Below are 14,675 nucleotides of genomic sequence, written 5' to 3'. Positions count from 1 at the left end.
AAAACCCTACTGCTTATCAATCCAATATGCTATGAAAGAAACAATATTAACTAGAGCATAAAGACATTTTCACTCCCCAGCCCCCATTTTGTGCACACCTACATGCGTGTATATTTGTTTCCCTCACCTGCGTTACACAAAAGCACCCTGTGATCCAAAGACACCTTCCTGTTACCAAGGAAGGATGAAAAACTGCAGTATCCTCAGTTAATGATGAGAGATCATTGGGGTTGGACATGCCTGAATATTATGCAATATTGAGAAGACCCTTTTCTTAAGAGTTAATCAGTGACAGAGTCACGTGGCCCCAGATGGGTTAGCATCACATGAGATGAGCAGGAGAAAGGAAGCCACCTATCTCTTCACTTCACTAAATATAGCTTTCATATGGCACTCCTCATCTGCTTATTTTGTTGGGCTTTCTCTCCTAATCCACCCGTGGGTTTCAGAGGAGATGCTGGATACTTGAGGCTATTTGAATTACATTTGGATTTTTTGAATCACCACCTTTGATTCAAAGATACCCTTTATATCTTTAAATGTGTAAGGGACTGGATGAGTCTGGTGTGTTTCCCCCAGAGTGTCCATGGAGCAAGGTAGCATGGGATAAATCTCAAAGGCCTTGCCCTCCTTCTGCACATATTTTCATGCCATCCCTTCTGATGTGTCTCTCTCTCTGTCCTATAGGAGGAAAATGAAGTCACTGAGTTCTTTGTGACCTTGGAAAAGGACCCCCAGCAAGAAGACTTCTTACAGGGCAGGATGCCTGGCAACCCGTATAGTAGCAATGAGCCAGGCATTGGGCCACTTATGAGGGACATTAAGAACAAGATTTGCCAGGACTGTGACTTGGTGGCTCTCTTGGAGGATGACAGTGGGATGGAGGTAACAAGCATAGGCCCGTGCTGCATGGTTAAGAGCGTGGGCTGGGATCCATTGGAAGTTTCTCCCCTTGGCAGCTGGTTAACCTTGGGCAGGTAGTTTGTTTTAGGTTCCTCATCTGTGAGTGGGGACTAACGATTCCTACCTACCTGGTATGATTAGCCCTAAAGGGCTCTGCCCGATGCCTGGCATGTGGGAAGCAATGTGTTAACTGGCCATTGCTTGTCACGGAGTAGACTTACTATTCCTGCTGCTCTGGCAGAGGCGTCCCAGTGATTCCAAGTTAATTAAGCTCCCTCAGTGCTGGCACTTTAGCCCCTGAGCAGAGTTCGGCCCTGTGTCTGGTACCTTCTCAGAGACAACCTCTAGGGTCTGGCATTACCATATTGTAGTGAAAAGCATGCTGGGTGAGATGGAGAACATCGCCTTTTCTGGTGCTGAGCCTAAGTCGACTCAGGCCAGGGGAAGGGCCTCAGCAGGGTTTTTAGTCCGCAGTCCCTGGTTTGGGTTATGGGTGTTTGTAATCCCTAAAACTGCACAAAATTCTGTGTTGTGTGCACATACACATTTTTGTAGAGGGAGAGTTGACTGGTCCACAACACGTAAAAATTATGAATTATGAGCCACTGCCATAAAGTGCCCTTTGATCTTGAAATTTACTTGCCTTACAATTACCTGTAATAACAGCTTCATGTACTTTTCTGTTCAGCTTCTAGTGAATAATAAAATCATTAGTTTGGACCTTCCTGTGGCCGAGGTTTACAAGAAGGTCTGGTGTACCACGAATGAGGTATGTGTTTGTTCTCTTGCTTGGTGGTTTTACTTTTCTGACGTGTGCAGGCTTGTACCAGGCGGAGCCCTTGTCAGTCATCACGTACCCAGCTGGTGGCAGCACCACCTGTTCATGGTTGTGCGCAGAAAGCCAGTCATCTTGTCCTCCTTCTGAGGCATCGGACTAGTGAAGATGGAAGAGCTGCAGAGAAGGATAAGCGTCTCCTGGTTACGCGCAGCAGGCCGGGCGGAGTCTGAGGGAGCCCTGTGGCGGGGACCGCCCGCTGTCTTGTGCCCTTCCTCTGTGGGCTCCTCGTGACTGAGATTACTCCTCAGCTTTCTGGGGCCTGCTCACTTACCAGAGCATTATCCCAGTGGGTCTGTCAGGGAGCATAGTTCTTGTTTTCCTAGTTGGGAAATTGAGACTCAAACAGGCAGTTATTCTTGAGGAGGGGAAAAGGGGAATGAAGGAAGCATAGCACCCTGGCATGGGTCCTTTTGGCCCACCTCAGTGCTGCCTCGTCATTCATGAAAGTCTGTCCTGGATATTCCACTGCCCCGTCCCTCCTCTTTTCTTAATCTCTTTTCTGTTCCTTCCTTTCCTTCTTCTCTGTTTCTTTCTCGCCTTCCCATTCCTTCTTATCTCTTGTCTCTATTAGGGGGATCTTTAGTAAGTGAATCAAATAAATAGTTAATTACAGCAAACTAATGTACCAGTGAAGCACAGTGAAATTTTCTGTACTTAGTGCAAATAGTTCTGTAGAATTTAAGAAACCAAATTGGTAGTGTATGATTGATACATTTTGGCCTTTAATTTGTTACATATTTTTGCTTCTCTCTTTCTCCCACTGTGCTGGGAATCCTGGCCACTGTTGACCGTTGGACCGGCTGCCAGCTGGTAGATCCAGTGCTGTTGGCAGAGGGACTCCATCCAGTGCATCTTGTCACTGACATTTTAGCATCAAAACAGAATGATACAGATTTAGTCTCTGATGCACATAAAAAATTAAGACCAAGCTTCTGTGGACACCCTTGTAAATGGTGGTATGGAACGCAGAGAATGCATACGGGCGTCTCCCCTTTTGAACCATGAGGCAAGACACATTAAGGACCATTCAGCCCTCACATTAGTATGCTTAATCCACAAAGGGGTTTCTTCTGGCCAAGTCCAGAGTTCATGGCAGCTTTGTATCTGGGCCTTCATCGTCTTCCCTTCTTATTTGTCCCCATTTCCCTCATAAACAGCTCATCTCTTTAACTACTGACGGGAGCCTGCTCTGTTTTCTGAGTCTCTTTCTGTCCGTGGTCTATGGCTCTTTTCTCTCTTAGTTCCCATTGAGCTTCTGTAGCTGGAAACCCTTCTGGAAGTGGCCTTTCTGACAGTTTCTCTCCAGGGTTTTCTCTCCTGATGCCGAGCCCGGGCTTAGAGGCAGGCAGCTTGAATCGGTGTGGTATTTTCTCGCCCACTTACCTTCATGTAGTATGATTCAGGGCCCTGTTTCTCGTCTCCAACAGGAGAATAATGTCAATGCTCGAGTGCCTGACTCGCTACCGGGTGTCTAGTGAACTCGCATAATCCTCCAGTTTCCAGAAGCTATAATTTTCTAGTTTTCAAAAGACTTATTTCTCCTTATTCCATCAGGTTATAGGTTTTAGCTTGAGGAAATTTGCTTGAGTCCTCTCCTTGTGTGGTCATATGCAGACGTTAGGATCTGCACAGGCAAAGATGTAATGGACTCTCTTTTCTTGCTTTTGATTCCTGAGACTTGAATCAAAGCTCTCTGATCCTCTTCACCTCCCGTATCCTGAGCCTCTGAGTAGTGGTCCTTATTGATAGCGAGAGTTTCCATTCCTGAAGGAGGCCCGGGCTGGGACTCAGACCTGAGCGTATAGCCTGATAACGTTGGACAAGCTGCTTAACCTTCTACAAAAGGATAATATAAAGTGCTTAAGTAGCATGGGACTGAGCAGAGAGTAAAACGAGAAATGATGTTACAGTTCCTACAGTTTTCAGATGAAACTAAATGAGATATTGTCTGTAAAATGCTTCACACAATTCCTGGCCTATAGTAGCCACTAAATAAATGAGCTTCCTTTCCCCTAAGAACCGCAGTGCATTTGGATTCTAGATGTTGTGGTTCAGACCTTGTAGAGAAATAGAGGTTGTCCACGTTGCTGAAGCATCAGCGAGTGCAGGGGTTGAGTCCTCTGCATTTTCTGGGCCTATTGACAAGTTTCTTTCTCCAACTTTTCCTGCCCAGGGAGAGCCCATGAGGATTGTTTATCGCATGCGGGGGCTGCTGGGAGATGCCACTGAGGAGTTTATCGAGTCCCTGGACTCCACCACAGGTATGGCCCTTTTCACAGGCAGTGCTGATGTGGGGGGTGAGGTCTGGGAGTACCATGTTTCTCCGAAAATAAGACCTAGCTGGACAGTCAGCTCTCACGCATCTTTTGGAGCAAAAATTAATGTAAGACCCGGTCTTATTTTACTGTAAGACCTGGCCTAATATAATATTAAAAGCAAAAATTATAATATAAATAGCAAAAATTAACCGAAGACCGAGTCTTAGGTTAATTTTTGCTCCAAAAGACGCATCAGAGCTGATTGTCCAACTAGGTCTTATTTTTGGGGAAACATGGTAATGACGGTTCACGTCCTGGGAATTAGGGGCATTCTGGGCAAATATTCTCTAGTAACTCAGATCAGAATTGAGGGGAGATTACTTCTCCGACTAAGGAAAAATGCAAGTGTCTATGGCCTGATTCAAATAGCTCTGGAGTTGAGGGGTGCGGGGAACCTTGGTGAAAATAAATGCAGTCAGCAACAAACGTGAGTTCAGATTTATTTTTAGCTTAGTTCTCCCCTCATCCCCCGTTATTGTGGTGCTTATGTTTTCACATATTTGAGTAAATATTTTAATTGACTTGAATCTTTAAAAAAAAGAGCTAGTGCAGTTTAATACCCAATATCAACTCCTTTTATTGGCCGTGTGTATTGGAGAGAAGGAAAAGGGAACTAGCTTTCAGCCTGGAAGAGAGCTGAGTTTTATTCTCATCGTCACCTTTCCTCTACTTCTGCTTGGCCTCCCTTCTCCCCCAGACGAAGAAGAAGATGAAGAAGAAGTTTATAAGATGGCGGGGGTGATGGCCCAGTGCGGGGGCCTGGAATGCATGCTGAACAGACTGGCAGGGATCAAAGACTTCAAGCAGGGACGCCACCTTCTAACAGTGAGTTGGAGGCAGCAAGCTGGGACCAGCCTTGTGCTTTGGGAGAGAGGCCCCTGTAGAAAGAAGCTTGTGGTCATTGTGCCATTTGACCAGCGCAAGCCACTGAGGGACCTGGACGCTTCCCTGAGCCCTCTACATGTAGGCTCCTTTTTCCACCTACCCTGTTCCTGGCCCACTCCCCACAAAACACCAGTGGGATGGCGGCCTTCTGCTATGTTCCTTTAGTCACCTGTGGAACCAATGTCTAATTGTCTTGTCCTAAATGACTGTACTGGTGTCTATTATTATCATTTTAAATGGATTTTGTAAGTAACCCTTTCGTGTCTTGTAGGCTGTCGTTTGCTTATTCATCCAGCTGTCTCATTAGTACAGAGTAGAGGCGTCAACGGCACCACATGTGTTACACTATGATTCTTACTTACCTCCAGGGGATGGTAGAACATACATTACTGTGCCCAAGTTTTAAACGACCTACATGGTTTCTGAGGTCCCACAGGTCGTGAACTTTAGACTCGTTCTGCCAACTGTTAGTTCATAGTCTGAGTTAGTACAAGAATTTCCCCCAAGCTAGCAGAGCATCATTCCATTAGGAACTGGTGTCTCTGCCATAGTTTTAGAGCTGGTAGAGCTCCACCCAGCCCACCAGGGCTACCGCTAGAGAACATTGCTATTTAAAATGCCAACCTGGTATGAGGTCCAGCCCCCTTACCATGTCCCCTGAAGGATTGCTTCTCTCTGCTGTCCTCTGCGTTGCAGGAGGAGTGCCTACGGACTGTACATGACCCTCTTAGACATTTCTTTCCTGCCTGTCCCCACATTTTCACTCTCAGATGGTCTCATGGGTCTTGACGGGCTTTTCTTGTCAGGTGCTGCTGAAATTGTTCAGTTACTGCGTGAAGGTGAAAGTCAACCGGCAGCAGCTGGTCAAGCTGGAAATGAACACTTTGAACGTCATGCTGGGGACTCTCAACTTGGTAAAGAATGAGGGCTGCAGAAGATAAATGAGTCTTAGAAATCCTGGGTGGGGAAAAGACATGTCACTTCTGGGCTCAGATGAAATGGATTGTGGCCTCTTCAAGCCCTTTGTCTGACTGGCACAGAGGCTTGGATCATTTAGGCTGTCCCCTCTCCTTCTGCTGGCTCATCCCCATGCTGCTGCCATGACACCCGAGAGCTTCCCTGTCCCTTTCCTGAATTCAAAGCAGAGACGAGGAAGTTAGTCCTTAGCCCAGCCCAGACCACACACCAATGGGAAGGTAGTGCCACTCGCCTCAGGGCAACCAGAAAGAAACCTGGGACCTCACATCTTCACTGTCTTCAAAGGCCCACATGCTTGTCTCTCTTAGAACAAACACACACACACACACATACACACAGGCTCTGAGAAATAAGGCCATGAGGACGTGTGAGGGGCAGTCCCCTCAGCCGTGAGTGGTTGTGTCCCCATCCCCACAGTGACCGTATTCCTCCTGCAGGCCCTGGTCGCTGAGCAGGAGAGCAAGGACAGTGGTGGTGCAGCTGTCGCCGAGCAGGTGCTGAGCATCATGGAGATCATTCTGGATGAGTCCAACGCTGAGCCCCTGAGCGAGGACAAGGTGAGCAGAGCCCAGCCTGCCCGTTGCAAACCCGGGGCACCTGCGCTGTCTCATTGCCAACAATGGGCTCATTTGTGTGTGGTCGTGTCAACCAAGAATGGCTGAACCTGCTTGGCTCCTAGGAATGGCAACTAATTAATGGTGCCATCATTGCATTGAAGCCTGAAATTTGGATTCAGAGGAAACAGTGCTGCTAAGGACATTCTTTGTCTCAGAAGCTGCTCATTAAGGGAATTCTGGCATGTTCCAGCTGAAGGCGGGGGCCCTAGTCCAACCTCTCATTTCACACTTGAGACTAAGCCAGAGAAGTGAAGTGAGCTGTTCAGTGTTAAGCAGGTGGTTACTATATAGTTGTCTAGTTGGAGGCCGAGAACCCAGATCTCCAGCTCCCAGCTCAGTTTCTCTGCACTTAACGCACCATTGCCTTCCTCCATTCTTACTGGTGCTGATGTTTTGGCTAAAAGTATGGCGAAATGAACTTCAGGTAGCTTACATTCTCCTGGGGGAGGGGGAGATTGTACTGGTACATTTTGATCTCTTGAGACTATTCCCAGAGCCAACACAGAAATTTGGAAATTAATTGATCAGGTGGAACTCCCACTGTTTATTCCCCAGAAAGTGCCGAGGGCTCCTTCTGATGGCTCTGATGGAGGTGCTGCCGCCACCATCCTGACCCATTAGTGGGCCCTCCGCCCTCTCCCCCTGCAGGGCAACCTCCTCCTGACCGGAGACAAGGACCAGCTGGTGATGCTCCTGGACCAGATCAATAGCACCTTCGTGCGCTCCAACCCCAGCGTGCTGCAGGGCCTGCTGCGCATCATCCCCTACCTGTCCTTCGGGGAGCTGGAGAAGATGCAGATCCTGGTGGAGCGCTTCAAACCCTACTGCAGCTTCGACAAGTATGCTGCTCGGTTTCGTAGCTGACGGAAGGGTCCCCACAGAAACCCTGAGCTGGCTCTGAGACTAAGGGAGAACCACCCGAACTTCTGCGGGATTTTCATGTGCCAGTCAGGCCTCTCAGGGGCTCGGTCTGATTGGGGAATCCAGTTGAAATACGTGGTGGTAAATTGACTTGGCAGAGGAGGCACAGTGGTGTGAGACGGGAAGGAGGTGTGACAAGATGGAGGGAGTCACATGTGCAAACGCATGGAAGCACAGGGAGGGTTGGGAATGTGGGAGATGGAGCAGGTAAGAGAGTGGCAGGAACCGGGTACCAGGCGCTCTGTGTCGTGCTAAGGACTTTAGACTTGACTCTACAGACTGTTGATTGTTCGGCTATGCTGTTCCTTCACACGCTCAGACTCTTTGCCCTTTCCTCGTAGGTATGATGAGGATCACAGTGGCGATGACAAAGTCTTCCTGGACTGCTTCTGTAAAATAGCAGCCGGGATCAAGAACAACAGCAACGGGCACCAGCTGAAGGATCTGATTCTCCAGAAGGGAATTACCCAGAATGCACTTGATTACATGAAGAAGCACATTCCCAGTGCCAAGAAGTAAGAGGCAGCTCTGCCAAAGTGACTGCTTGCCTTCCCCCTTCCCAGCTCCTTTTCTCCTCCATCACCTTGGCATGAAGCTTCATTGTTCCCCTTTGCCCTCCTTGGGGTCTCCCTCCCCTTCTGGAAATTCCCAAGATGACCACTCAGCCAGCCACAGGAGAGTCCCCTGGGGCTCTGGGAAAAGGATGGCAGCCTTCGGTCTCTGCTTAGAGTACTCTTTGTACCTGGCTTCTCAGCGGAGCTGGGTGGTCCTTGGTGATCCTTTGTGGCACTCTTGGATGGTCATGTTTAAAACAGCCAGAACCAACAGCTGGTTTCCAGGTAGCCTTTGCTTCTCTGGCCTGCTAATAAGCCTTCCTTTGCTTTGCAGTTTGGATGCTGACATCTGGAAAAAGTTTTTGTCTCGCCCAGCCCTGCCATTTATCTTGAGGCTTCTTCGGGGGTTGGCCATCCAGCACCCTGCCACCCAGGTGAGTAGTCACCCGCATGTGGACTTTATTCTGGGGACAGGAAATGCAGTGTGAGGGAACTCACACTGTCATCTCAGCTCCCATGACTAAGTGAAGAGATCTGCCTTGAGACGTGTCTTACCCTAGTATACGAGGCTCCCAGAGTGGAAGAGATTCTCAGAGGTCACGTGGCTCAGCTCTCTGTGGAGGGGATTAAGTTCTATTCGTGATTTCCTCGTTCAACTCATTCTTACAAGGGGCTTCATTTCCTCACGGGTCAGTTCAGTGGCAGTTGACCTGTGAGGGTGTGGCTGGCCCAAGTGTAAAACAGTTTTGATTTCTGGCCACAGTTACTGGGACATTTATCATACCATCACCCCAGTTCTCTGCTCTGTGTCAGACAGCTGAGAACTGTGCTCAGAGAGGTCCGCCTGTTCCCTTCTGTTGCTCGTTCCTGATAGCACCACACGGGGCTGAGGTATCTGTTACCCCTCACAAATCCTGAATGGCCCAGGCAGGTGGCCAAGCTGCATTTCTTTTAATTAGCCTTTTTATTTTGAGGTAATTGTAGATTAACATGCAGTTGTTAAGAAATAATAGAGAGACATCGTATATCTATCCGTTACCCTGTTTCTCTCAGTGGTAACATCTTACAGAACTAGAGCACAGTGTCACAACCTGGGTATTGATGTTGGTGCAGCAAGATTGGGGACAGTTCCATCACCACAAGGGCTCCTCCTGGTGCCACCCACCCCCATGCCACTGACCCCTGGCAGCCACCGATCCATTCTCCCCAGCTGTAATGTTGTCATTTCAAGAATGTTACGTAAATGGAGTCATGAGCATGTAACCTTTCTTGGATTGGCTTTTTTCATTCAGTGTGATTTTCTGGAGATTCATTCAGGTGGTTATGTGTATCAGCGGTTTGTTCCTTTTTATTGCTGAGTGGTGTTCACGGTGTGTGTGTACCACAGCCCGTTTAACCATTCACCCATTAAAGGACATCTGGATTGTTTCTCGTGTGGGGCAATTACAAATAAAGCTGCTGTGGTTCATGTGCAGGTTTTTATGTGAATATAAGTTTTAATTTGTGTGGGATAGGTAGATGCCCCAGAGTACAAACTGCTAGTTGCACATTCAGTTTTATAAGAAACTGCCAAACCGTTTTCTAGCGTGACTGCACCATTTTACATTCCCCCCAGCAACACACGCATGGTCCACTTTTTCTCTGCATCCTCGCCAGCATTTGGTGGTGTCACTATTTCCTGTTTAGCCGTTCTGATAGATGTATAGTGATGTTGTGGTTTTAATTTGTATTTCCCTAAAGGAAATAATGCGGCACGTCTCTCATGTGCTTCATCTGTGTATCTTCAGTGAAATGTCTGTTTATATCTTTTGTTTTCTTAATGTTGAGTTTTGAGAGTCCGTGGGACTGGATTTTTTTCTGTTTATAGGCTCTACCTGGAATATAGTTCCACAGTCTCATTTGATAATCTGTTCTGATAATTCATTTTAGAAACATGGCCATTTGGTTAAAGAAAAGATTCTTCAGTCTGTCTCACCCAAGTCTCTATGGTTCTAAACTTTTGGTCAATTCCATGGGTGGTCGTAATTCGTACATCTTTGTGGAGAGAATTTTTTCTACTTAGGAGTCTTACATTATTTCCCCTCACCTTATAACATCCTTATTTTGAATGTGGGTAAGTCAGGGGACTGAGCTGTGATTTGGCCAATGGCAGCACAGTGAGCTTAGAACAAGCCAGCTGATCTCCAGGCTTATTCTTAGTTACTAAATTGAATTACTTTCTTTAGAATCAGGCTTTATCTAGTTAGATACTTGGCATTCACACTTCTGACCATTCACTTTTCTTTCAACACAATTATTTAGCTCCTATTGTGTATCTGCTGTGCTAGGCTGAGGAGACTGGTTAGTGAGGTAGACAGTGAATGGATTCAACAGAGATCTGGGACGTCGAATAAATGTATTTGGAGATTGATTGCATGTGGAGAGTGAGGAAGCTGGACGAGTCAAGAACTCTGCTCAGTTTCTGGACTGGGTAACAAGATGAATGGCAGTGCCCTTGAAGGAGGTGGGAGAACCTCGGAGGTGCGAAGTAAGGTGGAGGAGAGATGATTATATTAGACTGTGAATGTGTGGTCAGTTCTCCTAACTAGAATGTTAAGCCGAGGAGGGCACGGTCTTTGTTTCCCCAACACCTAAAACACTGTTTCACACACGTGCTTCTTGCACGGTAAACCTGCAGAGTGTTGAGCGTGGGGTACCTGTGGAATAGTTCAGTAGGCAGTTGAACTGTGGGGTTAGCGTTTAGGAGCTTGAGACATGAGATACCCTGTAATTTTGTCGAGGTCCATGTTTGAAGCTATGAGAGTAGATTTATGAGTGAATGAGTGATCTGAGTTGAGTGCTGAGCTTTCACATTGCAAGTTAGCTTTGTTGTTTTCAATGTGTTGTCCAATACGTAGTAATTGTCCCCACTTCACTTGTGAGGCGTGTGGTGCAGGTTTCAGTGATACAGGGCTACTTCTCGGTGAGCTCACCTGGAGAGCGTTTGCAAACTGCACCTGCCTCCAGTGCTCTGATGTTCTCCCACCCCTGGTCAGGGCATGCTGCTACAAGGCAGTGATTGCCAGCTTTTTCAAGCGCAGCAGCTTCTTGTTGATGTATTTTTTAAAGTATTTTCTTATCCGCAGTCCCACTTGTAGTTGTACCTCTAGTTATCCCTAGGCTGAGGAAACAGCTGTGCGCTTGGGTTGGGTGGGCCCCGAGGGTCCCGGGTGACAGTCTAGGGCCTGCTCTGCTTGGTGCAGTCAGCGCTCAGCACTCAGGCCTCGTTGGGTGCTGCTTCTCCAGGGACTCTTACCTGAGCCCCTCACGGTGCCTGGATGCTTTTACATACGTTGCCTGGTTTTAATCATCACAGCAACCCTGGCATTAAATAAATAGAGATACATAGTGACTGGTCAAAGGTCAGTGGCTGAGCCGAAATTTGTCCAAATCTCTTGAAGTATAGAGTTAAAGAATCTGATTGGATCAAATATATGGTGATGGAAGGAGAACTGACTCTGGGTGATGAACACACAATGGGATTTATAGATGATATAATACAGAATTGTACACCTGAAGTCTATGTAATTTTACTAACAATTGTCACCCCAATAAATTTAATTAAAAAAAAAAAGAATCTGATTGAAGCTGAGCAGATGACATGAGATTGTGTACATTCCGTTGACTTTTCTAAACCTGTAAGTCTGCGTACTGGAGGCATGTGTCTTTCTGGTCCCTTCTTGGCAGGTTCTGATTGGCACCGACTCCATCACAAACCTGCATAAACTGGAGCAGGTGTCGAGTGACGAGGGCATTGGGACCCTGGCAGAGAACCTGCTGGAGGCACTGCGGGAGCACCCAGATGTGAACAAGAAGATCGACGCAGCGCGCAGGGAGACCCGGGCCGAGAAGAAGCGCATGGCCATGGCGATGCGGCAGAAGGCTCTGGGCACACTGGGCATGACGGTAAGGCCTGCGGAGTCCCCGTCTGCCCGTGGCACAGTCACGCTCATCTGTGCTTTGGGACAGAGCCAGGCTTGGGGATGCTGCAGGTGAGGGCTGAACAGAGGAAGAGCAGGGAACTGGGTGTGCGAGGCTCACCTGTGATCTCCTCAGCGACCCTCAGAGGGGTGACTAGTCACGAGATGCAGAAGTTCACAAAACCAGTAAAACGGCGATGCTAACCGTGGTTTGTCGAGGATTTACTCTCTGCCACGCTCTGTGCTCAGGCAGCTTGCTGGTGAGGTTTCATTTGAATCCTCGTGTGGTCCTAGGAGGTCGATGGTATACCCATTGTCACATAAACTAATTGAGGCTGAGAGGTGACGTATACACAGGCCGAGGTGCATAACCGATAAGTGGTGACGGGGTTTTGAACCTGGGTCTGTTCGCACAAAGGGCTCTGTGCTCTTTTCATTGACCCGGAAGCAGCAGTCCTGTGAGAGCTCCTCCAAACCGGCGAACTTGAGCGTCAGCAGTTTTAAACCTCCCATGGGAACAGTAAATGAATCGTAAGCAACAGCCCTTGGCAGCTGAAACTGTGTATTGCTGGCACAAAGAAAGGGGGCTTTTTTGGTGGCAGGTGGCGACCTGCCAGGGTTCCAGCTGGATGGTTTCCTCTGCTTCAGTGGGTCTTGTAGGAAGAGAATAGGAGGAGAATCTGGGTCTTCACCCCCATTGGAGGCCAACTAGAGAGACCTCCTTTCGATGCAGCAGTCCCCTTAGTGTCTGTGGAGGGTCAGCCCTGTCAGCTAGGGTGGGAGGGGTTGTGGAAAGCCCCTTCTGACATGCCCTCTGGGCTTCCCGACAGACCAATGAAAAGGGCCAGGTCGTGACCAAGACGGCGCTCCTGAAGCAGATGGAGGAGCTGATCGAGGAGCCGGGCCTCACGTGCTGCATCTGCCGGGAGGGGTACAAGTTCCAGGTACAGCTGCTGCCCGGCGCTGCCCTGCTGGCGCCCCTCTCCCGCACGCCTCTTGTTCTTACATTGGCCAGAGCCACGGTGTGCGTGTGTCCTGGCCACTGTCCCCTGCAGAGGCAGGAAGGCACGCTGATCCGGGTATTAGTCTTCATCGACGTCGCCAACAGCCAGTCATGGAGTTCCTTCTGTGCAAGGCCCGAGCCCTGCGGTCGATGTCAGTTGCGTAATTTCATCTTTAAACTTATAAAAAGCCCCAATTTATGGATGAGAGAACAAAGGTCACGGGCCAGAGCCAGAATTCTAGCCCAGGCCCCTCTGATTCCAGACCTGGGGCTTTTCAAAACACCCCATGCTGCTTCCATTCAGAACACCTGGGGAGATCAGGCTCCCCAAACTAGACTTATACCTGAGAGGAAGAGAGCACCAAGTGACCTATTTGCTCCCCTCCAGGCCTAAAAGGGGTCCCCTTTCTCTTCCGCTTGAATTTACTGCTTAGCACCCGAGTGACGGAAGCGTAAGTACGTGGCCACAAGCCTTGTAAGTTCTGCTGTAACACAGGCCCTTTGGAGCTGCCTGATAAGTTTTGGAAAGCCAGTGCCTTCAGAAGGCACTTGAGTCTTCGTTTTCAGGTCAAGGAAGCAAGCAGAAGAGGCGGTTTAGGCTCACCTTTCTGCCTGTGCAAGCACAGCATCTGTTTGTTTTGGTTCCTCCTCTGTCCTCATCCACTAGGGCTGTGCCCAGCCGAGTGCTTAACCCAGAGACTGGGGTGCCGACCATCACCCCTTCTTCTGGGCTGTCTTCTCCTAGGCGGGGAGACACTCGGGTGGGTCTCCCCTGCTGTGCCTCACCTCCTTCCGCAGCCTGCCTTGGAGTTGGGCCTCACTGCTCCTCTTTCTGTTGTCTTTGCAGCCCACGAAGGTCCTGGGCATTTATACCTTTACCAAGCGGGTGGCCCTGGAGGAGATGGAGAACAAGCCCCGGAAACAGCAGGGCTACAGCAGCGTGTCCCACTTCAACATCGTGCATTACGACTGCCACCTGGCCGCCGTCAGGTGGGCCCTGCTCCCTCCCCGGTGCTGCCGCTCTAGGCCTGTGTTCCCGCGAGGAGAAGGCAGCCTGCCCCAGGCCTGAGGGGGGGACGGGGGGGCGCCGACCCTGAAGTGTTAATGCTGCCCCCCAGTCTCCGGGGAGTGGACTGTTCTACCTTAACCCATATGCACCCCACAGCCTCTCTTGTCATGTTACACTTGGCTTTTGGCCCAAGACTGGGAAAAGCAACCCTACTTACCTGAAGCCGGGGAGCTGGCGTTTACCATGTCGGGGTACAGGTGGCTAATGCCCTGTGTGGGGTCGGGGGCACGGGCCAGCTGATTTCCTTAGTGTTAGCAAATCCTTCTTCACCCACACTCGCCCGGGTGCCTGGTTGCCAGATTAACTGCAGCAGTCATTTGTCCCTGCTCTCCTCCCAATCTAGGTTGGCTCGAGGCCGGGAAGAGTGGGAAAGTGCCGCCCTTCAGAACGCCAACACTAAGTGCAATGGGCTCCTTCCGGTCTGGGGGCCCCATGTTCCTGAGTCCGCTTTTGCCACTTGCTTGGCCAGGTGAGTGTGCAGTATTTTGCACAGTAGGTAAAAGGGGATTCCCAGGAGCTGGGGGACATCAGCTCGCAGCCCAGCCCATGGTGACACCATTTCTTACCACCTTCATTGGGAACCCATGTCTCTGCTTGCTGTTAGGGACTGTTAGGAACAGAGAGGAACTC

General features: G+C 49.2%; 1 protein-coding gene across 8 annotated transcripts in view; it reads left to right on the top strand.

The window, feature by feature from the left end:
- UBR4 (ubiquitin protein ligase E3 component n-recognin 4) overlaps nucleotides 1–14,675 on the top strand; it is a 122,877-nt gene that overhangs the window by 97,325 nt on the left and 10,877 nt on the right. For all 8 annotated transcript variants that reach the window (XM_088790264.1, XM_088790260.1, XM_088790262.1 and 5 more), the window contains 13 exons: nucleotides 688–885; nucleotides 1,592–1,672; nucleotides 3,915–4,002; nucleotides 4,757–4,884; nucleotides 5,751–5,858; nucleotides 6,360–6,479; nucleotides 7,188–7,378; nucleotides 7,802–7,975; nucleotides 8,349–8,448; nucleotides 11,741–11,959; nucleotides 12,804–12,917; nucleotides 13,824–13,966; nucleotides 14,389–14,514. In XM_088790264.1, the coding sequence (XP_088646390.1) occupies nucleotides 688–885; nucleotides 1,592–1,672; nucleotides 3,915–4,002; nucleotides 4,757–4,884; nucleotides 5,751–5,858; nucleotides 6,360–6,479; nucleotides 7,188–7,378; nucleotides 7,802–7,975; nucleotides 8,349–8,448; nucleotides 11,741–11,959; nucleotides 12,804–12,917; nucleotides 13,824–13,966; nucleotides 14,389–14,514 (1,790 nt within the window). The remainder of the gene's footprint in view (nucleotides 1–687; nucleotides 886–1,591; nucleotides 1,673–3,914; nucleotides 4,003–4,756; nucleotides 4,885–5,750; nucleotides 5,859–6,359; nucleotides 6,480–7,187; nucleotides 7,379–7,801; nucleotides 7,976–8,348; nucleotides 8,449–11,740; nucleotides 11,960–12,803; nucleotides 12,918–13,823; nucleotides 13,967–14,388; nucleotides 14,515–14,675) is intronic.

This window comes from Rhinolophus sinicus, chromosome 14 (assembly GCF_057876585.1).
Source record: "Rhinolophus sinicus isolate RSI-liver-muscle chromosome 14, RSI-T2T, whole genome shotgun sequence".
NCBI lineage: Eukaryota > Metazoa > Chordata > Mammalia > Chiroptera > Rhinolophidae > Rhinolophus > Rhinolophus sinicus.
This window is presented reverse-complemented; position numbering and strand designations above follow the sequence as displayed.